Source organism: Anabrus simplex, chromosome 1, assembly GCF_040414725.1.
Source record: "Anabrus simplex isolate iqAnaSimp1 chromosome 1, ASM4041472v1, whole genome shotgun sequence".
Classification (NCBI taxonomy): domain Eukaryota; kingdom Metazoa; phylum Arthropoda; class Insecta; order Orthoptera; family Tettigoniidae; genus Anabrus; species Anabrus simplex.
Genome location: NC_090265.1, coordinates 820,723,884 through 820,751,716, shown reverse-complemented (window position 1 = coordinate 820,751,716; position 27,833 = coordinate 820,723,884). Strand labels below are relative to the sequence as shown.

General features: G+C 41.6%; 1 protein-coding gene across 1 annotated transcript in view; it reads left to right on the top strand.

The window, feature by feature from the left end:
- The window catches only part of LOC136857141 (serine/threonine-protein phosphatase 6 regulatory ankyrin repeat subunit B), a 140,122-nt gene that overhangs the window by 54,231 nt on the left and 58,058 nt on the right, over positions 1–27,833 (top strand). The window contains exon 4 of the mRNA XM_068224986.1: positions 3,265–3,665. Coding sequence (XP_068081087.1) covers positions 3,265–3,665 — 401 coding nt within the window. The remainder of the gene's footprint in view (positions 1–3,264; positions 3,666–27,833) is intronic.

Here is a 27,833-nt window from a genome sequence, read left to right as displayed (position 1 = left end):
CCAGGCCTCTCCAGAGGCCACACGTCATTATTATTATTTATAAGAGCATCTACTCGAAACATTGGTCAATAAATATGTCAACTCTACAATACTTTTAAATGAGAATAAATGCTAAAACTGATGAAAGGTTGTTTGTGGCAGGAGATGATATTGAAGAGGTTAAAACATTTACCTGCTTGTGAAGTGTAGTGACAAGAGAAGAAGGGGCGGAAGAGGATGTGAGAGCTAGAATAAGGAAAGCAAATGAAGCCTTTATGCAGCTGTATGCAGTGTGGAAGAATAAGAACATTTCAAGGAAGACGAAAATAAATATGTTCAATACAAATGTTAAATCAGTCTTTCTCTATGCCTGTGAAACTTGGAAGGTTACACTTATAAACCGGTGCTTACGACGCATCATATAAAGGTACTCCCATAAATTTTCGGTCACTCTGATTTTTGACACACTTTTATTGGGTAGTTATTCTTGCAGTATAATGATAACGTATAGTATAACGAAACATGTAGAAAAACAGAATAACACGTTCTACAAACATTGTGATGTAAGTCGAACTCTTCTGACAGTCATTAGTACGCCATCTGTCGTACATTAAATAAACGCAATAATTCCAGTGCCTCCTCAAGAATATTCGGCCAGTGTACAAAAAGCAACTCGCATAATTCACAACCCTGTTGCACATTCAGTACTCTGTAGGTCCACCTTGGTGTTTTATGACCTTTTCCAGCCGATTCGGCATTCTGGCGATAACTTTCTTGATATAATCAGGGCTTAATGCCGCCCATTCTTGTAGCAGTCTCCTCTTCAAGTCTGTGAGGGAACATGGCCGCCGCAATTGCAGAACTGCCTTCATTTGACTGCACACATTCTCGATGGGGCTCAGGTCGGGTGATCTGTGGTGGAGTCTCCAAAACCTTCGGGCAGTTGTACGGCAGCCACGCTCTGACAAGGTACGACTTGTGCTTGGGATCGTTATCTTGGCAGAACTTAAAAGTACGCTGTATACCAAGTTGTTCCGCAGAGTGTCACAAATTGTTTTTGGAGATAGCCAAATAGTCCTCTTTTGTCAAAATATGTTTAATGAAACTCAGTTCACCAACCCCACACCATTGGACTTCCTCCACCATGTTTTACCGTTGCTTGTAAATTACTTGTTTTCAGTTCCTCGTTACGTTTTCGCCACGCCAATTGCTTTCCATCGGACCCGAAGACGTTGAACTTTAACTCATCAAAAAATAACACACCCTCCCACCAAGCACTTGGTTTGCTTACGTACGTTTTTGCGAACTCTAGCCGCTTCTTTTTATGTACCGCACTAATGTATGCTTTCCTCCTAAATCTTCTCTCAACGAACTCATTCCTTCGCAGTGCTCTTCGCACGGTTTCAGTTCCCACTTTTTTTTTAACACTCCTCTAAAACAGCTGCTGCCAGTTTCGGGGCACTAATTTTCGGATTTTGTTTCACATTCCGATGCACAAACCGCTCCTCTTGATCTGTCAGCCTTCTTGATCTGCCTGTCTGGGGAACTGAATCAATTTTGGCTTCATTTTTGAATCGTATTGTTATATCTCCAGCTGCTGTTCTGCTTGTGCTAAGCATCTGCGATATCTTTCTATACGACTTATCTCGAGCATGATGGAATATTACGAGCTGGCGTTCTTCAAACGTGGTATTGTGTTGAGTTTTGCACTCCATTTGATACCAATCCGCAACACTGCAGCAAATGACTTCGGCACGACGTATCTTGCTGCACCGCACTACCGCAGTTGCAGGCTTGCCTTCGCTAATAGCCCGGTACGTATGGCTACACACTAAAACGCAAATATTGCCGCCCTATTCTCGTAATTTTTAATGGCTCATCACCGCTGCCGACTTGAATAGTTACATGTTGAAATCACCTGATATATTCGTAACTTATGAATTTCATTATGGTCCATATTGACAATTGATCACTGTCAAAGGGTAGATAAAGGTCCACCTATTCAATACTATTAGATTTATCTTGAATCTTATATTCAGGTATTGGTACTAGTTTCGACCTTGCTATATTATGTGAGTGGTGGTGTTGGACAATGCTAATGTCCTTGTAATAACCAAACATTCTTGAGTCTTGAATTGATCTATAACGATATTAGCATACAGTAATCATATTTTCATACATGAATAGGCTATAACATTAAAATGGAAGGAATCTTACTTCAAGTATTAATTATGCCATTTTGTATCTGTCACTAAGCTTCAGATTGACATTTTACCGAGCTCGATAGCTGCAGTCGCTTAAGTGTGGCCAGTATCCAGTTATCGGGAGATAGTGGGTTCGAGCCCCACTATCGGCAGCCCTGAAGATGATTTTCCATGGTTTCCCATTTTCGCACCAGGCAAATGCCGGGGCTGTACCTTAATTAAGGCCACAGCCGCTTCCTTCCACTTCCTAGACCTTTCCTATCCCATCGTCGCCATAAGACATATCTGTGTCGGTGCGACGTTAAGCAAAATAGCAAAAAAAAAAAAAAAAAAAAAGAAGATCGTACGCATTCCAGATTGACATTCAAAAATAACAGCTGTCGAACTTTTTCTGTACTGAGGCGGTTACGACGCTCAGTTAAAACATTTGCAGCTTTTGAAAAGAAATCGACTTTTCATAAGAAAAGGTCTGTTTACACATATCACATTTTGCCTTACTCGAATTTTCTCTTGGAGTGAAAAAATCCCAAACAGGGCTCAACTTCCTTCTCTCGTCAGACATACGGTACTGTACTAAGTCAGGATTACCTTGTGGACTGTAAATCACAGCTATCATGGCAGTCATTGTGTTCAAATATTTGGAGATGTATTCGCATGCGCCAGCAGCAGTTCCACATGGTCTGGTTCCACACACAGACTGGAACTGGAAAAGCGCCAATCGAATGTGTTGTGACTGCAGATGTGCTAGTCGTCATAGATGATCGACTCTCGGAGTGCACACTCACGTAGCATTCATCACAGGGTCGGTCCTCGGAGTGGTGATTTCGTGAGCTCTGTTACAGCTCCAATCAAATCACAGTGATACAATCACAGGTCGTGAAATCACAACCCATTCCTAACGGTAACTATAAGACGTTGTATCTGCAAGTAGGGTCCCTGAACTGTATGTATAGCGACACTGAATCGAACAAAGAGTTAAAAACTAACTATAAATCATAGTGTGCATTTGGCAGCGACGTAGGCTAAGCATGGACGGAGCTCTGCTCAAGGAACTGCTGTATGTTCTGTACTTCTGTTTCAGATGGAACAAGGTTACACGGTGGCGCATTTGGCTGCAGAGGACGGACGTACGGACATCTTGACACTGCTGTTGGGGAAAGGGGCTTCGGTCAATATCCAAACGGACATTGGATGGACACCTCTGCACATCGCAGCGCAGGAAGGACACCTTGACACTGTGGAGGCTCTGCTGCAACACCATTCTGACATGAACATTGCTGATCACGAAGGTTTCACCGCTCTTCACATTGCGGCAGTAGAAGGCCACCTAGACGTCGTCGAACTACTCATTAAGGAAGGTGCTAATGTAGACGCGAAAGCTATAGACGGAAATACTCCAAGGTCGCTAGCAACTAGGTTTGGACACAGTGAATGTGCAAAGATTCTAATGACACAGGAAAAGCATTACAGACGGCTGGGTTGGTGATGAATATAATTGTGTAATCACTGCCAGATCATATCAACGTTTCAACTGTTACGTTTACTTCAACGTTTCAACTGTAAACAGGCTGAATTTCGAGGCAACGCTCGGCAGTGTTATTTTAGTGTTTTCTCTGACGAAGAGGGACATATCGCAATAAAGCCAATGCTGAATTATTTCAAGTTTTGGCCTGTGCATAGACAAAATCTAGAATACCGCGATAGACTAAGTACTTATACGGCTTGGTCATCCCGAGGTAATTACAAAATCCCGTCAATTTAATCCCACCAAAATCTTGCACTGAAGAAAATTGCTTAGAATTACATTTAAATTACGTTTATGCTATAAAATTTTTGCTAGCTCGTTGACTGAACGGTTGGCTAAGTTATATCCAGTTCAGAAGACCCGGGTTCGATTCTCGGCCGAGTGTAAGATTAGTTCCTCTAAACTGGAGATTGGGTGCTGGTCCTAGTTTTCGTAAATATCTCCTCATCCACACGCAGCACAGCACACCACACCGCACTACCAACCACCGCAGAAAAACGCAATTGTGAATACACCCCTCCACATAGGGTTGGCCTGAGGAAGGGCATCCAGCTGCAAAATCTTCACTAACTGCCTACCCCAAGAAATTGGGGAAAAGGACAGGAAAAAGAAAGAAATGTATTCGTAAATCCAATATCAGTTCATATATTCGGACTTTCTTGTTTCATACTTAATAATTCAATGTGAGCTTGCAGTGGGGATATAGTAGGTTCGAACCCCACTGTCGGCAGCCCTGAAGATGGTTTTCCGTGTTTTCCCATCTTCACACCAAGAAAATGCTGGGGCTGTACCTTAATTAAGGCCACGTCCGTTTCCTTCCAACTTCTAGCCCTTTCCTACCCTATCGTCGCCATAAAAACTATCTGTGTCGGTACGACGAAATGGCAATTGTAAAAAACATTTGAACTGATATGTACCTGTAATCGATTCCTTGATTCGGTAACCTTTAAATATAAAGTTTTATGGAAATATCTCCACTATTTTTTGGGCTATAAACGTGCAAACATACAGGCACACATATTTACACACGAAGAATATCACTTTTCGCGCGTTGTTCTTCAAACAGTCTGAAACGTGTAAAAAATAAAAAGAAAAGGCAAACTTTGGATTATACAGAATGGTCGGAAACAAAGTGAACCGGGTATATGAGCGTTAGAGCATTGGTCATACTGATAGATGATTTAAAAACATAATTCGATATGTCGTGCCGTTGTAATTTTATCAGCTGTTGAAGAAAGCCGATCAAATCGCTTTGCGGGCGAATTGGAATGAGCTTTGAGCGGTGGTATTGCTAAATCTGCACGTGGCTTAAGAAAGGCTTGAAAGCCATGCCAAAAAGCCAGAATCAAACACAAACACACCGTGGAATTCAGCCGGTGTTATCGTAGCGTACTTGCTAGGGTGCGATCCTGTCAGCTCGTAGACCTGTATTTCAAACCCCTTCACTTCGACTGGTGCTATCATGCCGCTCTTACGCCACGTGTAAATTTAGCAACACCTCGTCACAGAGCCCATTTGAATTCGCCCGCGAAGTGATTGATTGACTAACTTCAAGAACTGATCAAATGAAAACGGAACGAGAAATCGAATTATTTCTTTCTAATTATTTACCAGTATGACCAACGCTTTAACGCGCTTATTCCGACCAACCTGTATATAGCCTACGTATATTGTAGTGTCTCCAAGCGACGAGAATGCCCGTGGACTGAGGAAGACGTTTTAATCAAAGAGAGACAACTTTTAAATAGGTTTTACAGTGTTGCCAAATTGCGTGCACAGAGAAGATGAAATAGTTCAGGCGTTGTTCCTCTTTCACGAGATTTAGTAAATTTTAAGCATAATACTATTAAACCTAATGCAGTTGTCGGTGACTGACGGTTGCGTAGTAGTTAGTTGAAATGCACGCCTTTATTCTCGAGGTTGCCAAATCGAATACCAATATGATCGGTTGGCCCTGAACAGCGCTTTCATGCACAGATACACATCAATTTACTGACAAGTTAAAGATCCCTTTTTCAACGTAAAATACCAGCAGGCATGTTAAACAAATAAAATGCATAGTGGTCAATATTGAAAGAAGTCATACAGGTTCAAATACCTTGTATTCAAGAAACATATTCAGGACACTGTGAAATATTTTAACTCAGATGGAATTGCAGGGTGTCTAAATCAGTTCATTGATGAAAGAACACCGTGAATTATTCATAACAATGGGAAACAAGATCAACCGAGCAAGTGGCCGCGCGGTTTGGGTCTCGTAGCTAACAGCTTGCATTCAGGAGGTAGTGCCTACTGACGACAGCCCTGAAGATGGTTTCCCATTTTCACACCAGGCAAATGTTGGGCTGTACTGAATTAAAGCCACGGTCGGTTCCTTCCCACTCCTAGACCTTTCCTATCCCATCGTCGCCATAAGACCTATCTGTGTCGGTGCGACGTAAAGCAACTGAAAAAATGAAAATAGTTCAATGTAAATTATTTGTAAATAATGGTTTATCACACCTATTGTAACTTAAATAAAATATATTCGAATGTTTCATCGGTCTTTATAAATTTGAAACCTATATCCTTTAAAATACGGCTCGTGGATGTGGTGTTATAGAAGAATGCTGAGATCGAATCACAAAAAATGAATGAAAGGAGCCTGGTACACCAGTAAATATACAACTACAGACCTATGAAGAAGTTGTTTGCGGTGTTTACTTCAAGCGAAGAGATTAAATTATTATTATTATTATTATTATTATTATATTATTATTATTATTATTATTATTATTATTATTATTATTATTATTATTATTATTATTATTATTATTGTTGCTGTTGACTTAATTCTATAAATAGATTCATGTCCCACAAATCAATGTTATGGTTTTCGTAGATACCAAGGTGCCATATTTTTATCCCGTAGAACTTCCGGCATACTCCCGGACACATTACAAAGAGCAAAATACAGATATTTATTCAACGTATGGCTCTTAGCACCGGGTGTGTCCTAGGACATGTTCGACTTGCCAGGTGCAGGTCTTTCTATTTGACACCCATGGAAGAACTGCGCGACTGGATGTAAGGTGATGGTGATAATTAGGTAGGTAGAGGGTGAATCTACTCCTGTCGAATAACACCAAACCGAGCTCGATAGCTGCAGTCGCTTAAGTGCGGCCAGTATCCAGTATTCGGGAGATAGTAGGTTCGAACCCCACTATCGGCAGCCCTGAAGATGGTTTCCGTGGTTTCCCATTTTCACAGCAGGCAAATGCTGGGGCTGTACCTTAATGAAGGCCACGGCCGCTTCCTTCCCACTCTCAACCATTTCCTGTCCCATAGTTGCCATAAGACCTATCTGTGGCGGTGCGACGTAAAGCAACTAGCAAAAAAAAAAAACACCAAGGTGTGTGCTCAAGCCTTAAGTCTCCATCCGACGGACGATCACTTTCGACGGCGTCATATACCCTCACTTCATATGAACACAGCGAGGAAGTTTGGAAATTTCATCCAGACTTTTGGCACGCAATCTAGTGATTAAGTGGCGTATACACTAGCACTCCTACCCTGCCAGCCAACATTCTGATGGTGAAATTTTAACAATCTCAATTACACTCGGTGACCCCTAGAGTGATCCTACTCCATAGTTTTGATACGCAGTTTGCCCCACGAGGGATTTATCCATTACAATGTTTCACAATCAGGTTAAGTATTGTTCCTCAAGGGAACCTAAACGTAGACACGGTTACACAAAGAGCCATAAAGAAAATACAGGGGCATAATTGTCCATACTACAAGTCCTTAAGAATAAAACGAAAAGGTTGCACAAAACAGGCCATTAACAAAATTAGCGTCATCAGTTTCCCCGACACTACTGTAACCATGGCAACCAGTGTTCGTTATCCGTGCATTGTTACAAGTACCGGGTGAGCAAAATAAAACTGGCCGGAAAAATATTTATAACACTGACGCGGAATTGACCCTTGTTAATGAACAGGAGAACTGCCCTTCACAGGTAATGCTGGAAACCTTGATTTCGATGTATCAATTGGTTGCTGTCACAGGTCTGCGCGAGCTCATCTCCCGCATGCTCCGTCCCGAGTACGTCGCTGTGTCATTAAGTGTGAGTGAGTGAAAGGCATGTTTAATGACCAGCTGAATGCAGCACAAAGTAATTATAAAACAGCGCGTGTTTATTGTCGAGTGTTATGCGAAACATGATTCGTGGAAAACCTGTGCGGAGCTGTTTGCGCAAGAGACCGGAAGTATTTTGGCAAAACTTCCAGCAAAGTTTGCAGTGCGAAACTTACTGGCAAAACAGCCCGAAATGGGCGAATAAAAACCGTATCTACCTGAAAAATTTCGAACACCAGAAAAACATTGCTCGAGTGAAGGAAAGCCCGGAACGAAGTCCGACGAAATCTCAACGACGTTTATCTGTGCAAGTGAAAATTAAGAGATCGTCGTGTCGAAACTTTATCAAAAAGGACCTGCAATTGTATCCTTACAAATTTACTGTTGTGCTTGCATCAAAGTATCCAAAGAAACCTTCGTGTGCTGAGTTCTGCCGTTGGTTTCTGAGTGAAATGGAGTAAGGACTTTTGGATCCTCAGACTTTCATTTCTTCAGATGAGGCCAGGTTCAGCCTGTCAGGGTATATGAACTCACAGAACTCGCACCATTATGCATCAGAAAATCCCCATCAGTACGTCGAAAAGCCGTTGCACATTCTCAAGATTGGTGTTTGGTGCACTGCATCGAAGTCAACGCAGGCCATTTCCAGAATATTCTGTGTTCAATAACAAGGGTCAATCCCGCGTTAGTCCTATTGTAAATACGAGGGTTGTAAATAAAGTACTGGCAACGTCGTCCAGACACTCGCAGGAGATCGGGAATGCGCAAATAGGATGTGGGAGCGGTCAGGTGGCGCTCTTGTCGATATGTAGTGTGCATTTGACGGGCATCCAGATGGGATGACACTGAAGAGAAAAATGTCGATTTCGCCACTCTAAAGAATATTTTCAAAATGTGATAAGCGTTCGTGGACTAAAATCGAGGTTGCCCGTGAGAAAAATGTACCAGAATGTTAGCGAGAAATACGTGAAGCCTGTGGCAAGAATGCATTACCGTATAGGACGGTTGCGCGATGGGTCAAGGCGTTCCGTGCGGGTCGGATTGGGACTGCGAATTTGCACCACAAAGGTGTCCATTCCTCAAGATCAGATTGACATCGTGAGTGGTCTCGTTTCCGCAGGCCATCGATGGACTGTCCGAGAATTACCCTTAGAGGTTGGTCTCAGTCATCAAACGGTGTGGCAGATACTGACGAAATGTCTTAACATGAGGGAAATAGCGTCCCGTTGGGTTCCACATCAACTCACTGACGCACAGAAATGACACCGGTATGCACTGGCTGGCATCCACCTGGACAGATACCGCAACGAAGGAGACGCATCTCTGCAGCGTATTGTCGCCATTGATGAGACGTGTCACCCAGGTTCGGCACGTCGACAGAAATTTCGGCAGGAACCCAGACGGGTGAAGATTACACTGATTGTGGCATATGACTACGAGGGTGTTATTCTTATGCATGCTGTATCTGAGAGACAAACCGTCAACAGTGATTACTATTGCCGATTTCTGGAGCGACATCTGCGTCCGGCTATGAAGCGCAAACGTCCATGTTTACTGCGAGACGATCGCCCCTATCGCGTTGCATGACCAACGTACGTTTTCATGTCGCAAACAATGTTATTGCTTCGGTGGCATTGGGAGGTCCTAGAACACCCACCGAGTCCTTGTGCCTTCGACCTGTCTCCCAAGTTGAAGGAACTCCTCACAGGCCGCCGAATTCCTGACGTGGCATCTGTACTCCGCGCAGTAGGGCGCTCCGTCGCTGTCATCAACAAAGAACGCCTTTCTAACGGTCACCAAACGGCTTCCCTATATTCGGCAAAAGGTAACAGACGTTATGGGTGACTACATTCAAGGAATGTAATGCAACTGTACTTGTTAGTTCATTAAATATTGCGTTCTATCAACACTGCAATTACTTTACTTACAGCCCTCGTATTTTGCGGGCCACTTTTATTTTGCCCACTCTGCATAAGAACATAAGCTCTTTGTTACATGTTACAACTCCCTCTCTCGACTTTCCGTGTAGCGAAGAAAAATGTACAGCCAAATACTTTCTAAACCGCTCCTCCGGTATAATCGATAAGCTTGTAAAGTGGTTCACTGCCACCAGCTGTTTGCTCAATAATCCTTCATTGTTGCGATCGAGAAATGAAGGGAAGGTCAACACTTCACAAGAGCTCGGTTACAAGAGGGAGAGTCTCTCTTACAATAAGATCATTGTTATCTCTATAAAGTCCATTCAGTTTGCAACATTGCATCTCGGCGAAATGGTAATCAGATTGCAGTTGAGGGCCAGACTACTATCACAAGAACTGAATTCAGTTTGATTACTTCCTTAAAGAGAATCCAGGACGAGAGCAGTTCAATGCCATGCACACAAAAAATAAAAATACATTTTTTCCTCCTTTAAGGGGACCGATGAGTGAAATTTCGTTTTTTCCTTACAAAAATCGATTTTTGGAATTATTGTTAAGAAATAACACTAATCCTTCTATTATCAGAAAATGGCAGAATATTTCAAGTTCCGAAATTTATAAAGGCCGTACGGACATTAAAATTGGCTGCCGTGTGGGTGTCTTTGTCACGTCCACCTCACACTCTGCGGGTGTCATTTTTGGCACTAATTTGCCGTTTCCGTATAAATTTGGCTCCAAGGTTTGACAGATCGCAGTGGTATGGTGTCAGCGCTTTACAATGTCCCAATGTTTACTTCATAATTTTAAAAAAATAACTGGAGCATTCAAAACTTCAGATGCCTTTCTCCCACCTTTCATTTTCTCAGTGCCTTGCTTCGTGCGAAGAGCTCCACGTGCTGCAGTTCTTGTCTTATGGATATGAAACTTTCTGGGGTTATAGTAATATCTTCAACTAACAAAACGCACTTATAAGTAATTGTATTTTATTATTTGAAGCAACATTGCATGCATTTGATTAGGACAGTATATTATTTTTCTATGGGAATTAGCAAACTAAAAATTCAAAAATTTCTAGTCTGATGCATATAACACCATTATAAAATTTTGAAGTCATAGAAACCAAAATTGTGTTTCAGGGAACTTTTTTGAGTAACTCATAATTAAACATCAAAAAATAATAATTCAAGAAGACTGAATCAACCCACTGCTTTGAAACTTGGTATAAGAGATAATGTTTACTTCATGAATGTGCTTACAAAGTTCCATGCTGATATCTGCAAAAATGTAAAGGTTGAAAATTCAGTCATCGGTCCCCTTAAGAGTGCGAAAATTAAGTCTACAAAGAACTACAACTTAGCCTGGCCAGATCAATAACGAACCCAAACCCTGCCCTAATCCTAGATTAGTTTATAACCATTCTCCTGCGTAGTTGTCAGCTTGCATTCGGTTCATGGCGGATTCAAATACCACCGTCGGCAGCCCTTAGGATGGTTTTCTGTAGTTTCTCATTTTCACACCAAGCAAATGCTGGCGCTGTGCCTTAATTAAGACCACGGCTGCTACTTTCCCAATCCTATCCCTCTCCGATCTTAGCCATCGATGTGCTATTGCGACGTTAAACCAATAGCAAGAAAAAAAAATTCTCCCAAGTCCCATCACTCGAAAATAGTTGGGCAAAACAATGTTCATTCATCAATGATCTGCATGTACAGCTGTCGCCAAGGTGTCAGATTCCCTATCAGTTGCTTACCCAGTTCTTTCTTAAATGTTTTCAAAAGTTGGGAATTTATCGAACATTTCCCATGATAATTTATTTCAGTCCCTTACTCCTCGTCCTATAAATTAATATTTTCCTCAGTTTGTCCTCTTAAATTCGAACTTATCTTCATCTTTCCTACTTCTGAAAGCTCCACTCAAATGTATTCCTCGCTTATGTCGTTCCACGTCATCTCGCCACTAACTGCTCGAAACATACCACACAGTGTTGTATCTCGTCTCCTTACTCCCAAGTTTTCCCAGCCAAAAATTTGCAACATTTTCTTAACACAACCAGTATTACTGGAAAGCCGCGAAACGTGTGGCGGCTAGAAGTGAATACAGTTTTCTGTTTAAGGCTCCAGCCCTACAAAAGCATCAATTTCAACATTTGTCATCTGCAGTGCGATCTTACGAATGTGGTCGCATTTCTATTCCCGATCGAAGCACGTGAGATTATTGAAAATAAAAGCACACACTTATGGTTCGGGTTCCAAATAAAACGGTATATCCCGTGGCTTTTCAAAGATTAACTTTCATATAAGACTGTAAGATAATAATATATTTTTATTATTATTATTATGTTATAGAAAAAGGCGTAAAGTCTGGACTAGGTTGAACCAACATAAAATTGAAAGCCAATTATGAAACCTTCCTAATGCAAAGAGCTAAGAGAAATTACCTCAGGAGCCTAATACAACAGGCTGAAAATAATGTTCAGAGAAACAACTCAAGAGACCTGTATAAAGGACTTAAGAACCAAACGACCCAGTACACAGCCCCTACCCTCATCCTCCATAGGCCAGATGGAAAACTTCAACTGAACAATAAAGACTGCAACAAAACTCTTGCAGATTATTTCCAGAAGCTACTAAATGAGGAGGAACCTAAAAAGAAAAAGCTCTCCATAAGCCTTCACACAGGAATCCTGATTCTCAACCACCTACGAGAGAAGAAATATTGGACGTCATCGATGGTCTGCAGAACAACCAGGCTTCAGGTGAAGACGCCATAGTTGCCGAGATGTGGAAACATGCAGATGACCAGTCTTTGCAGAGCATCTATCAAATCATAAAGGACATATAGGCAACAGAGTTCCTACCTGAAGGATGAACGTCTGCTGTGATTCATTCCCTCCACAAGAAGGGAAGTAAGACAGACCTCGACAATTATAGATGTATTTCCTTCGTGTTCAAGTTACCTACAAGATCCTCTCTGTAGCCCTGCTCAATAAAGTCACCACACATCTAGACTCACAATTAGGTAAATACCAAGCTGGTTTCCGTAAGACTAGATCTTGTCCAGAACAGATACACAATCTTCTCAATTCTTCAATTAAAAAAGCCGAGGTGGACATCTCTGGGTGGTGGTCTAGTAGATTTCCAGAAAGCCTATAACTCTGTGGACAGAGACAGCATTTTCTCCACACTATGGGAACTTGGTCTGGATGGGAAGACCTTACGATTAGTTCAAGGTCAGGTTCAGAGGTGAACTATCCGAAAGCTTTCCAATCAGAACAGGAGTTAGACAGAGTGATGGTCTCTCCTGCATTCTCTTCAACTGGGTCCTGGAAAATATCATTAGGGAATGGAGAACGATGCTACCACCGGGAGCTGGACTGAAGCTTGGGTACAAGAGAGACAAACTCATTGTCCCATGCCTAGCCTTTGTCAACGACCTCATTCTACTGACAAACAATATAGAGGAGGCTACCTGCAACTTACAGACTTTTTATAGTGTAGCGATTAAGACTGTTCTGAAGATCAGCATCCAGAAGACTGAATTTACGACCAATATCAAGGAGGCCCCTTCTATAATTCCTCTCACAGAAACTAGCATACCTAGGAAAAGTACCTGCAGTTAATTTGGGAGAATGGATCTCTGCGAATCAGGGCGAGAACCTAGCCATAGATGCCAGATGTACCAAGTTTGAAAGCGCTTATCCCTCCTGTCGTCGTATCTATTCATCTAAGTGCCTCTCCAAGAACCTCAAACTCAAACACTAAAACTCGGTCGTCAAACCATCTGTTCTGTGTGCTTCTGGGTGCCTTGTAATGGCCAGGAAGGGCCCACTCAGAAAGATGGAGTTAAAAGAGAGGAAGATCCTGAGAAGGATATTAGGACCAAACAGAGAGGAAGGAGGCATTTACAGAATCCGCCATAATGATGAACTGTATGAACACCAGGAGGACATCGTCACGTCTTTGAAAAGGTGCCTGACCTTATGGACCCTTGACCCGTCCGGATTCTGAAAGACCCACCAACAGGATATTCGCAGTAACAGGAAGAGGCAAGGCTTCTAAGAACAAATGGATCGCATCAGTTAAGTCGGATATGGAACAACTAGATATCCTATTGGGACAAATTCATGACCGACTACTGTTCCGTCAAGCCATCCGACAGGGAGTTTTCCCAATGTCCGTTACAAGTAAGAAGACTACAGAAACTAAGTGGACAGAGGAGAGAAATCTGGCTCATAGTCAGCAAATGAAGGAGTGTTGGAAGAAGAAAGCAACAACTTTACCGAAGAGTAGATACGAGCCCCGTGGTCCTCAGTAGGCCTAAACGACAAAGAAGAAATTATTATTATTACCGTGGTTCCGTGGCTCGCAGAGGAACAGGAAACGCCTGCGGTGAATGGCTGGACAGGGGATCAAGAGCAAAAATTTACTTTAACAAAAATTTGGAAATTTTATTTCTTTCCTTTTTACAAATTCAGATAGAGTAATTCAATAATGACAACACGAAACAGTTGAAATTTTACCTGAGGATATTCATATTAAATAACGAGTCCTTAATCAGGTACAAGATTAATTGGGAGAAACTCCCAGTCGTTAATCTACATATGAAAGAGCATGATTGCTCCTAACAGGTACAATATTATGAAAGAGCACAGGAGTCTTAGCTCCAAGATACAATAGAGGCTAGCCTCAATCAAGCAATCAGGTGCTATTTACAATCTCAATTACACTCGGTAACCCCTAGGGTGATTCCATTTCATAATGTTCATACGTAGTTTGTCCCATGATGGGCTTAACCATTTCAAAGTTTCACGACCGGTTAAGTATTGTTCTTCAAGTGAACCTAAACGTAGGCACGGTTACCCGAAGAGCTATAAAGAACATACAGGGGCGTAATTGCCCATTCCACAAGGACTTAAGAATGAAACGAAAAGTTTACACAAAACTGGGCGTTAACAAAAGGCAAGGAGGTGAAACACCAGCACTCCTTAACGAACATTCGGGAAGAGACAAGAACCTAAGTGGGCTTAAGGCCCAATGATACAAAGGCAAATCCCATACTAGGTGACAAAAAGGGGGAAATTTAAAGGGCGAGACCAGATTTCCAAACTTTGGAGGTTGAAAACTTTAGTCAGCCAGCTCAAAAGTAGAAGGGGAGTGTACCCGCGGTCACCACTCGTGCTTCCTCACATTAAATATTTTCCAGAAGACTGCGCAGAAGGTCCTACATTTCATCCCCAAAAGAAAAGTGTCAGATATTACGAAAATGCTGAAACCTTCCCCTCGACACAACGCCGGCACAATCATATGTTTAGATAAAATCTGGCATTACCTTTTAGGGCTGGATTTTCTTACAGACGGTCGCGCCCAGCCCCATGGTCCTCTCTAACTTCCGTCAAGTCGCACTCTCAGTAACCGGAGCGAATCAGACAAGACGGACCTAAAACGCTCTCCTTAAATAGCTCCGTAGGGGAAAGTTCCAGATTAAATAAAAATCGAGAGCACTGATAAGCTAAATTTCCATACTCTCCCGGGTTTGATTGCCTAGAGAACTTAGTTACAGGCATATGATAGGCAGATTACAATAGAGGATGAACCAAGTAAAGTGTTGACAACATCAGCATATCAGAAAAAACAATAACCAGAAAGAAAGGTTTACCAGCTACAACAAATGAAATATCTTCTAAAATTAAACTGTGTTTAGTCCACCAGAGGTCTCTAGAAAATAGATGGCAGAGCCATCTAACCATCGGAGAAAACATTTTTAGAAAGTCTTAAAAGTTCTTGGTCACTGTCATAGATGGCCATAGAGGAGGCGCGCAGTTTAAATAGCCGGGAAAGGTCTACCCCCGGTCCAATAATGATAATTGTTACGGATTTATCCGTGGTAGTTAGAGGTGAAAGAAGGTGCTGTATGGAATAGGTCTCAACAACGAAATTTAAATTAATTTAAAATTTAACAAAGGTTATATTTTCCTTTCGAGATCAAGAAATAACAAGTATAACAGGAACTCAGTTGTATATCAACAAGTTAAGAAAGTACAATTACAGTTTATTAATGAATTTTGGGCTTCGAGCCCCAGATTCACAATCCCTGAGCAATGAGCCCAACTTTACCTATACACAAGGTTCAACAAAGGGGCAGAAAACCCCAATCATGCCAAGGAGCATTTGCTCCCAATTACCCAGTTAAGCCTGCTTGAGACACACAGAAAATACAATTTTTAGAAAGAGCGAACCCGCTCTTAAAGTTCAAGCCAATTCAAAGGCCACACCAAACTCCACCTTCAAGCTGCCCTCCAGGCACACAAGAACAGGGGTAAAAATACCCAACCTACTGAGGCCTATTCACTAAAGAAACAGGACAATAACATGGCCCCAAAATACCAACTTGAGTGGAGGCGTAACTTGCACTCCTAATACACCTTTTTAAAACCTATTTGGCTCTTAGGCCGCTTATGCAAGGGCTAATCCCATACTACGGAGGTGACACGATAGGAAAATTTATTACATTATGAAGCGAAGAAAAACTGTTATGAAAACGTAGTCACCTCAAAAACAATATGAGAGGGAGCTCGAGAGGGTTAGGTACTCTCTATCCCGATTTGTACTTAAAGAGACGGAATTTATACCAAGTGTCTTTTACATTTTAAAGGAAGGTTACATGATAAAATTTTCGAACCTGCCCCGAGGGTTAAACTGCTGAGCTAGCAAGAAATGAAGTTATTAGAAGGCCATTACCTAATGGAAGAACTGCTGCCCGAAGGAAGAGGCGCTTCCCGCCCCCTGTTACATAATCACACTAGGAAAGATGTTACTGAAGTGGCCCGGAGACCAGAAAATCAGAAGTTTAAATACCCTCGTGGAACATTCGAGACCTTTCAAGAATGAGAACCCACACCCCCCTCAACTTTATTGGCTAGGATCAAGCAACATATCCATGTCGGAGAAGACACACGTTATTGGTCAAAAATTAATTAGAGAAATTCGGGATTGGCTAAATTCAAAACAAGCGGAACGAGAAGGGTTATACTGCCAACCCAAAAAATGAATGAAAGAAATTTAACAAAGAACAAACTTATGAACACAAAATTTCTCAAAAAACAGTTCCTTCACTTCGCACTAGGGTGCACAATTGCAGTTCTTTAGTAGTGTCATCTAGAAGAGAATGTTCACACTTCTCACTACAGAAAAAACAAATATAAATCGAAAAAGACACAGTTCAGAACTCTTCAAAATTTACAATAGCGACATCTTCTGAGAAACTTTAGAATTAACATGGGGGTTAAAGTTCAGGCTTCCTCCAGTAGAGGAGTTTCAACTGGCGCAATGTTTGAATTAGCGGCGCGGAGGTGTACCGCCCGGTACAATAATAATAATAATAATAATAATAATAATAATAATAATAATAATAATAATAATAATAATAATAATAATAATTTTCACGTTCCACAATATAGAGAAAATGACACACATAATTCAATACGAAGCCTACAATTTTATGGTCACCTTCACAGAATGAACAACGACAGGCTGGCTGAGAATATTTTTATTATATCTCCAAATTAAAACACACCACCAGTTGGATGGAAGAGATACAATGGGATCTACAAAGACGGATGATCGCAGATGACATCGTAACTAACAGGGAAGCTTCCGGCGACAGGTCACTTCTGCGGTTTTTTCGTTTATGTAAATTCGACGTCAATTTCTGAGAGTGTTATCGGAGGAGCAGAGGCAGGCGATCAGCCGACGTATGAAGAAGTTCTGGGAAGTAATGAAAAATAAAAATACTGTACCAGTCTTGCGTTCCGAACGGTCTATAATTGCTCAAATTTTTTAACTGAAAAAAATTATTAATCTTTACATCACTCTGTTTTCAGACCGACTCTGCTGTACGAGAGTGAAAGCAAAGTAGACTCATATAATATTCAAGCAAGCAAGCAAGCAACCTTGCACTTTTAAATTACTATTGATATCGTAATAATAGCCTCGGGACTTCTAGTTTTAAATGGAAGTCGAACTACAAAGACGTGACTTTGTATTTCAAAAGCCACATAGAGTACATTGGTCGGGATTCGAACCACAGCACTCTTGGTCAGAAGCTATTGATAATGTCACACGGCTCTCATACCCACAAGCTGGAAGTAAGAGACATAAATATAGCGAGTATGGCTGCAGATAGAAACAGGTGCGCACAATGGCAGGAGGGTACTCGCAACTTGGGGGTGGGAGAGAGAGTAAATTAGGAACGAACATGATGGATGAAATTGCTCTCGTACCGAGCGAGTTGGCCGTGCGGTTAGGAGCGCGCAGCTGTGAGCTTGCATTCGGGAGACAGTGGGTTCGAACCGGACTGAAGATGGTCTTAGGTGATTCCCCATTTTCACACCAAGTAAATGCTGGGGTTGCACCTTAATTAAGGCCGCGACCGCTTCCTTCCCACTCCTAGTCCTTTCCTATCCCATCGTCGCCATAAGACCTATCTGTGTCGTTGCGACGTAAAGCAACTTGTAAAAAAATGTTGGTCGTAAGACCGGCTTTGGAGATGGGGTGTATGGAAGTGGGTAGGTTACCTAAGAGAATAATGGATCAGTCATGAAGACTAAGAGAAGCAGAGAGTTTGTATTTGGTTTTTTCTACAATTGGCTTTACGTCGCACCGACACAGCTAGGTCTTATGGTGACAATGGGACAAGAAAGGGTGAGGAGTGAGAAGGGAACGGCCGTGGCCTTAATTAGGGTACAGTCCCAGCAATGCCAGGTGTGAAAATGGTAAACCACGGAAAACCATCCTCAGGGCTGCCGACAGTGGGGTTCGAACCCCGTATCTCCCGAATGCAAGCTCATAGCTGCGCGCCCCTTCAGTATCTAATGGTTTAAAGCTAAGAGGTGTGGAACTCAACGAAGCCAAAGAACTTAGATGATTCTGAGGATTGTGGTAGCACTTTGTTAATTCACAGAGGCTTGTAGATTGAACGCTAAAAAACTTGGCAACCTGTAATGTACACGGTGGCCCAAATGTTCGTTAACATTTGACGAGGCAATACTTCATGGAATATTGGTGGTAGAGAGGTAATAACTGACACACATGATTGGCATGACATGGGATTTTATTGACACCAAAATAAAGTGCACTAAATGACCAACAGATGGCGCTGGACAGCAACACGTCAGTTACAAATCGCCACACATGCTGGACATGACATGGGTGTTTTAGTGACCCCAAACAACGAGTGCACAAATACGGCAACAGATGGCGCTGGACAGCAACACGTCAGTGATGCCGCATGAGACCCGTGTACGGTATAAAAGAAGCTGTCGTAAGAGAGGGCGTCAGATGCGCCTGCAATCGTGGTCAGTCATGCTTGGCCTTCCCGGTTCCCCGACCTAAATCCATGTGATTATTGGTTGTGGGGTTACCCGAAGTCGCAAGTCAACCGCGATCGTCCGACCTCATTACGGATGCTAAAAGACAACATCCGACCACCCTACCTACGGATAAGCTGTACAGTGCTGTTCACAACATTGTCCCTCGACTACATGTAGGCTATTGTTGATGAATGACGGCCGACATGCTGAGCATTTGTTATGAAGAATATCGTCCTTGCTAAATCCCGATGTTATGCCAATCACGTGTGTCAATTATTACCTCTCTAAATCCAATATTAGTATCCCGTAATTGGGAGATAGTGGGTTCGAGCCCCACTGTCGGCAGCCCTGAAGATGGTTTTCCGTGGTTTCCCATTTTCACACAAGGCAAATGCTGGGGCTGTACCTTAATTAAGGCCACGGCTGCTTCCTTCCAATTCCTAGGCCTTTCCTATCCCATCGTCGCCATAAGACTTATCTGTGTCGGTGCGACGTAAAGCAAATAGCAAAAAAATAATCCAATATTCCGAGAAGTATTACCTCGTAAAATGTTAACGGACTTTTGGGTCACCCTATAGATGTAGGCCTATGTATGTATGTATGTATGTATGTATGTATGTATGTATGTATGTATGTATGAATATGATTATTATAAGTAGTAGTAAGGGAAATATAAGGTGCATGTATATTTACAGCACTTCCAAATTTTGGGCTGTCATCGTTTCCAAGAACGTTGAGTGTTTTATGTGGAAATACCCGGTAAATAGACATTTTCAAAACTATTTAATTAACTAACTCTGTTCTTAAACTTGTTGTAAATCTTAGTTCTCACAACTTTAGAGCGTAGTGCATTAAGCAGATGCTGACCTAAGTTTATCAATTGTAATTGTACGAGTAACTCTACCATTCGCAGCAATCTCAAGTTGAGCAGCTTAATGGAATAGCGCTGTCTCAGCGGTCTCAGTAATTACCCAAGTCAATACCTAACTTTGTCTTGCGGTCTAACCGCCACTGCAATTAAACGACAAGCCATACATATGGTGGTTACCAAATTCTAGCCCATTAGTCGTCTTCATTATCCACAGGCCTATATTTAAAACTCTAGGCCGATTTTCGTAACCGCGATTTTGAGAGAACGGTTGAACCGATTGACATCGTAAAGCATTCTGACGAAAGTTCTTGGCCTGAGATTTGCAAAGTATCTTTAAAAGCATAAACATTTCTTGCCATATATCTTTTAATTATTAAAGAAAAATGTAGCATTCTGATTCGCTAAAGCACTCGCCAGTACCTGCAAGGCCGCCGAAACCGTAAGAGCGCTGAGCAGGAAGCACGATAAGGAAGGTGAAAGGAGGTAGGCACGCATGCGCAGTCAGACGTCTTTCTTGAACAGTGCACATTTCATTCGGAATTCCTCGAAATTCAAATGAGTGTTCGGTGTCTTGGTTAAAATTAAATTCCGATGCAGCTGGCGATATTCGATTGGCGCGGCTCAATATGGGATAAAGCCCCCAATGGCAAATAGTCATTCATGAATGTGTGTGTATCGTCCTCTAAAATATATCGTATGTAACGACATTCCATTCCTTGTGGTGGGAAAATTATTGTCCTTGGAGAAGATTTCATAAAGGTTTTGCCAAATGTTTGTCACCAAACAATTATTTATTTATAATTGTATTGATTATTCTCCTCTTTGACCCTTAACACGTCGCTTACATAAAAGTATTCGGGCAAAACCACAAAAACATGGAATTCATTGATTTTTTGCGACAAACAAAATTGCTAGTGGCGCTACTCCTCTCTAGATGGTAACGGCTCAAATATTATTGAACTACCAGCCAGAATTTTAGCACATGATATCGTGATTGAAATTTATAGAATTTCATTTCTACGAAAGATGTCATCATTTTCGCGAAAGTTGCCATTCTTAATATTAATTTGAACGTAAATGGGCTTATACCCGGTAGTTCAAAACCATTCACTTGTGTAAAGAGATTAAAACCGAAGATGAAAGCTAACTACTTCAATTTCCTGCATAATTCTTCAATTCCTTAGAATTGGCCTCCACATAAAATCTAGAAGTTGGAGCCATAGTTATTATGCTCCTTAGAAATCGGATCGTTTCCCAACGGCTCCTGAACGAAACCAAATTAGGGCCTGATTCTAAAAAGTATACATGAAAGTTGTTTAGATTTGTAAATAATAAGTGGAGATAAATCTAAACAGAGAGCTCTAATTCCTCGAACTGATTTAACAAAAACCGGTAAAACACTTCCATTTTCTTTCAAGAGGCATCAATTTCCAATTCGCTTGGCATTTTGTATCACGATCAAATAACCTCAAAGGACGTGAAGGTCGCTATTCACTTCAGCCAGTTTTCTTCCGTGGCCAGTTAAATGTTGCAATGTCAACAGAGCTATATTTTAAAGTTGCAATAGTGCCAAAAGTTCATTGTACAAGAAATGCCCCGAGCAAGTGACTGCGTGGTTTGGGTTACGTAGCTATCAGCTACATTCGGGAGATAGTGGGTTTGAACGTTACTGATGGCAACCCTGAAGATCGTTTCACATTGTTTCCCGATTTTACACCAGGCAAATGCTGGGGCTGTACTTTAATTAAGGCCACGGTCGCTTTCTTCCCAAGTCTAGCCATTTCCTATCCCATCGTCGCCGTAACACTTATCTGTGTCGGTGCGACGTAAAGGAAATTGTAAAAGAATAAAGAACAGGGAATGTCGTATATAAGGAAATTCTTCAATAAATGTGTACCCTATTGACCGTCATGTCTGGACGGATTTCAGCTAGTTATTAATATATAATATATAATACATAATTAATATATAATATATAATAATAATAATAATAATAATAATAATAATAATATATAATACATAATTCACAATTTTACAATTTGGTTTATGTGCTTCTTCGGTACTAGTCCATGGAAGAAGTAGCTACTATTTAGTACATACGCACATATGCTCCATACATACCGGTATATACTTACAATGTTGACAAATAAATTTGGCATATTACAGAATATGACGGTTCATTATTTATATGCTGTAAGTATAATCTACGTACCCAACAGCTCTAGACGTCAACAAATTTATACTGTCTAGGTTACCTTAGCCACAATTCCGTCACTAACTAGCATGTATCAATTCTTACCTCTATCAATTTATTTCTCCACATTCCCTTAACAATAATGAATAATTTAGCAATTCTTCCCGGGTGCATCCACTGTGTTTAATAACTTCACAACGCTATACAATTGAGTTTCGTTATCAATTTTCCTCCTATCCCCCTTCTCCATAAATTTCTCTCTTGTTTCCCTTGTCTCTAAACAATATTTTAAAAGATGTGCCCATCCCATTTCTTTAGAACACAATAAGCATGTGTTATCAGCCTTATTCTGTCTGTATCCTTTATTTTTGTGTACTCCCATTAACCACCATATTATTCCCCTCGTTTCCCTTTTGGTGACATTATCTACATTCATCCTCATTCTCCCAATTACATTACAAAATTCAGCTAAACCCCCCAAACGCCATTGCACTACAGCCCTTGAAGGGCCTTGGCCTACCAAGCGACCGCTGCTCAGCCCGAAGGCCAGCAGATTACGAGGTGTTGTGTGGTCAGCACGACGAATCCTCTCGGCCGTTATTCTTTTGCTTTCTAGACCGGAGCTGCTATCTCACCGTCAGAAAGCTCCTCAATTCTAATCACATAGGCTGAGTGGACCTCGAACCAGCCCTCAGGTCCACGTAAAAATCCCTGACCTGGCCGGGAATCGAACCCAGGGCCTCCGGGTAAGAGGCAGGCACGCTACCCTTACACCACGGGACAAAATTCAGCTAGAGACCTCTTATTTTTACACTGTAAAGAAATTTGTTTCTTTTCAATGTCCTTAACTCTTTGGACTACTTTTTTACGTATTCTTTGCTACTGTAAGTAATCCCTTTGCCAGTAGTACCCCATTCCTACCGTTTCCAAAATATACCTTACACCATCCTCCCAGTATCCTTAGTTCTGATATTATGGTGTTGGTAGGCTATCTGTAACACTTCGACTTCTGCTCCCAAGTTCAGTCTCAACCAGTAATTAATTATCTTTAAAACAATATCTCCCTGTAGCCTTCCATCATTGCACGTCATTCTTAAACCACAACTGGCTGTACAATTGGGTAATCCCATTATTAATTTGGCTATTTACTTGTGATTACCTGAAATGTAGGAACATTTTCTTCGACTCCCCAGATCTCTGCTCCGTACAATACCTTTGATTTAACTTCCGCATTAAATACATTTTTATACACCATGTAATCAGTTTTTGGCATCTTTTTATCCAATATGTTAATAGCAGACAGTGAACCAAAACCCCTTAGTTTTCCTCTTTTTATTTGTTCTGACTATTTCCCATTTTCACTTATTATCATACCCAGATACTGGGTATTTTCTTAACAACTTCTAATTTTGCCTCACTCATCCATCATTTTTCATTCTTTATAGCCTTTTTTACACACCATTACCTTAGATTTCTTTGTATTATTTAAATTCCAATCTCTGCAGTAATTTATCACTTCATTTATACTACTCTGCATACTCAAAGGAGTCAGTGTGAGTAGGAGGATGTCATCTGCGAAAATGAGACCCGGAATATCCTGATTCTCAGGATATGGGTATACTCCCGACGTAATGCATTTTGACTGAAATATATCATTTACTAGCTGATGTACCCGTGCTTCGCTACGGGATTCTCAGAAAGAGTGTCTTTGTGGATTTCCTAACTGAAGTCAACATAAGTCATTATAAAAACGTCAGTAGGAATGTAGCGGTCCGCCTCTGTTGTGTATTGGTTAGTGTGATTAACTGCCACCCCCGGAGGCCCGGGTTCGATTCCCGGCTCTGCCACGAAATTTAAAAAGTGATACGAGGGCTGGAACGGAGTACACTCAGCCTCGGGAGGTCAACTGAGTAGAGGTGGGTTCGATTCCCACCTCAGCCATCCTCGAAGTGGTTTTCCGTGGTTTCCCACTTCTCCTCGAGGCAAATGCCAGGATGGTACCTAACTTAAGGCCACAGCTGCTTCCTTCCCTCTTCCTTGTCTATCCCTTCCAATCTTCCCATCCCCCCGCAAGTCCCCTGTTCAGCATAGCAGGTGAGGCCACCTGGAGAGGTACTGGTCATCCTCCCCAGTTGTATCCCCGACCCAGGGTCTGGAGCTCCAGGACACTGCCCTTGAGGCGGTAGAGGTGGGATCCCTCGCTGAGTCCGATGAAAAACCGACCCTGAATGGTAAATAGATAAATAAGAAGAAGGAATGTAGCGATTAAAAGCAATGTTATCATACAAAATACTAGATCAAATGAAAAACCGCACATTTTCTCACTTTTAACGAACAGTAGGCCTAGTACGGTGCCGATTTAACAGACCAAAGTTCCAGAGCTGGAGTGACCAGGCCGCAGACAGCCGTGAACACTCCTCTGACATTATTCCGTTAAATATGCACAGTCAGTGCCTCAGAGTAGGAATTGATTAGCTCAAATGCTATGATGAACCAGTGTGTTACATACCAGTAGTATCAGAAAATTTATGAACCAGAGGAATGGCATGCTAAAGAAGAAAGTTATCTAACTCCCCAGCTACTTCCCGCCAATATTCAGGCACGACGGTACGACCGGGTGAATTAGCCGTGCGGTTAGGGGCTCGCAGCCGTGAGCTTGCATCCGGGAGATAGTGGGTTCGAACCCCACTGTCGGCAGCTCTGAAGATGGTTTTACGTGGTTTCCTATTTTCACACCAGGCAAACGCTGTACCTTAATTAAGGCCATGGCTGCTTCCTTCCTACTCCTAGGCCTTTCCTATCCCATCGTCAGCATAAGACCTGTCTATGTCGGTGCGAGATGTTACGACAAACTTAGGTGGTATAAAAAACCTAAAACGATGACGCAATGTTACCGACACACTAACCATCGCTGTAGTCGGGAGAAAGAATGGAAAGAATAAGCATACGTAATTAATGATAATTGAAGATCTCACTGTCTTGAATTATGGGAATGACGTTCCATTAGGCAAACCTTCAGCCAATGGCAGAATCCATTCGTGCCACCGCCAGCCATGATTAATAATTAACAAGAAGAAAAAATAATATTTTTGAATGTTCCAGGACTAGTCATACAGTAACACGGGTGGCCCAAATTGGCTGCGCAGTAGATGTTAGTTTTCTCTCGTCCTGCGCGTGACGTCATCAAAGGAGCACCGTGACTGTGTAGCATACAACCGCACGTGTATCTTATTTCGTTGTTTATCGCTGCCTGCCTTATAAAGAAAGGATTTCCAAGTAATATCTATACTTAGTTTCTTTCCGTATATTGCTATTGGTTTATATAGTGGCCTACTGTATTTTCGTGCAGTTATTTTCCTTTCGTCAGTTGCGTGAAGAGTGTAATAGTAGCTGGAATGAAATTTCTGTGTTAATAGTATAATTGTAGTGTATATATCTGCGTGGGAAATTTCTGTGTTGGTAAATCGAGTCAATTGCTCCCATTTCAGAAAGGTTTTATGACGACCATCCGTTCATTATTTGGCCTTTTTAGTGACCTCCAATATCTCAACATAAAGTACATTTTGACTGATCGATTAAACCAAGACTGTCTGGAAAATTTATTTTCTCAGATAAGAGGACTCGGGCATTTCTATGAACATCCGCTACCAACCGAGGTGAAATTTAGATCGAGACTGTTACTTCTGGGCGCGAACTCAGAAAATATTCCGTTATCCAATAAAGCTGCAGTGATTTCAGAAACTGATAATGTGATACTGACATCTAAACTTGTAGATTTACTGCCGGATATGTCTGAAGCATTACGCATGATTGAAGGTGAGACAGAAATTCGGGACATTGCGATAGAAAATCGTGCCGTTAATGATTCACCGCAATCTACAGCGACACCTGATTGTTCAGCAGAGGGATTTCGGTACCTTGCCGGCTACATCGCCTACCGTGGAAGAAAATATGATAGGTCAATGGGAAATCCCACTGGGGAAATGCTTTCCATATCTTCTGGTACAGCCCCTGTGGGATGGATAGAAGTGTTATCTCGGGGAGGTCTACTCTTTCCACCGGAAGAATGGCTAAACCAAGTAAGGAAATTTGAGTTAATTTTCACGGACGTGCTGAACTGTCACGCATACCTAATATTATACGCAAAGTGTATCAAATAATTAGCAGTAAATTCCCCGCTGTACCACCAGAAATAGTAAAAATGTATGTTAGGACGAGAACATTTATACGCATACGACAAATGAACATTCGGGCAAGGACTGAAAAATCCATAGCAGCTCATCGGCGAAAGGCACGGCAGTGGATTTTATCTTCAAAAGCAACCACTTCATGACATCTGATCCCACAGGTAGGACTGTGTTCTAATTAAGTGTTTTTCCTGTTCTTTCTTATTCTTTAATTTTAAAAAGTAGGAATATCTATGCAAGGTTTCGAATATGAACTTACTTCTGTTGCTGTTATAATATGTGTTAAGCTTTAAACTCGATACCTGCGGAAGTGAGTCATGTGTTAACATGCGGTAGTTCCATTACGGAAGTTCTGCTGTCAACATTTAATATTACAAACATTTCGTATCTCTAAATATTTATGTTGACAGATTTGAGAGCACGTAGCCTTCCTCAAACTAAATAGAGGAACTTGGATTTGTTAATAAATTTCGAGCGTTGATCAGTGTGCCGTCACGTTACATTTACGTCTTATTCGTAACAGAAATAATGAAACTTACTATGCTGTACTTTCTTTCAATCTTATAACAGCAGTAAACTTTGTGTCTGGTCTGCAATTAGTTCTTAGAAACTGTAATGTTTGCTGGTATTATGAGATTCCTACTGAACTGCGCGCTATGGGCTTGGCTGCTTTGCTCCTTCTGTGACGTCATTTCGTTAACCAATAGCAGCTCGTCTCGCGTTGGGCCCAACCTTTAGTAGTGTTTAAGAACCTTGATACAGTAATTTCGAATCTCGTCACTGTAAAACATTGATTGCGCTGATGTCACTCCTGTAATTCATGGGACAAAAATTATAGAAATAAAATTTTGGACAGGAGGAGTAATAACCTCCAGGGCGAACCATTACGTTTCGTCCTGAGAAAATGAAGTGTGTTAATTCTAAAACTAGACACAGTGATGTGCAGATTGCACTGATGTTAAGAGGCCTAAAGCCGCTTACGCCCCCAGACCCCCCTTTGCTTCATCACAGTCCAATCCAGAGCAATGGTTTTGTCACTAGCCGGGCCTACCTATCCAGTCCAATGATTTGGTCACTAGCCGGGAGAGAAGTATAACGTACCGTACATACAGTAGGAAGAAGGAAGATTTATACCAAAATTTAGCATACGGCACCTAGTTATCAAGCCGTGGTTAACATAAAACGACAACAAATCTTCAAACTTACTCTTGAAATCATTAAAATCAGTAATTTTGACACAGCAACCTCCGCACGGAACAACATCCATGTTTAACAATAGCTTGTTGATTACCGTAGCAACCAAGAATTAATTTATAACCGTCGTTGCCTACGTTATAATACAAGGCCTGGAAATAGAGCCAGTAAAATGCTATGGAAGTGGTTACACTGAAGTTCAGTGCCGGGCCGCTAGGATCGCTATCTTGCCCCCTGTCTACCAGGCTCGCACCTTTAAACGTGTTCATTAACT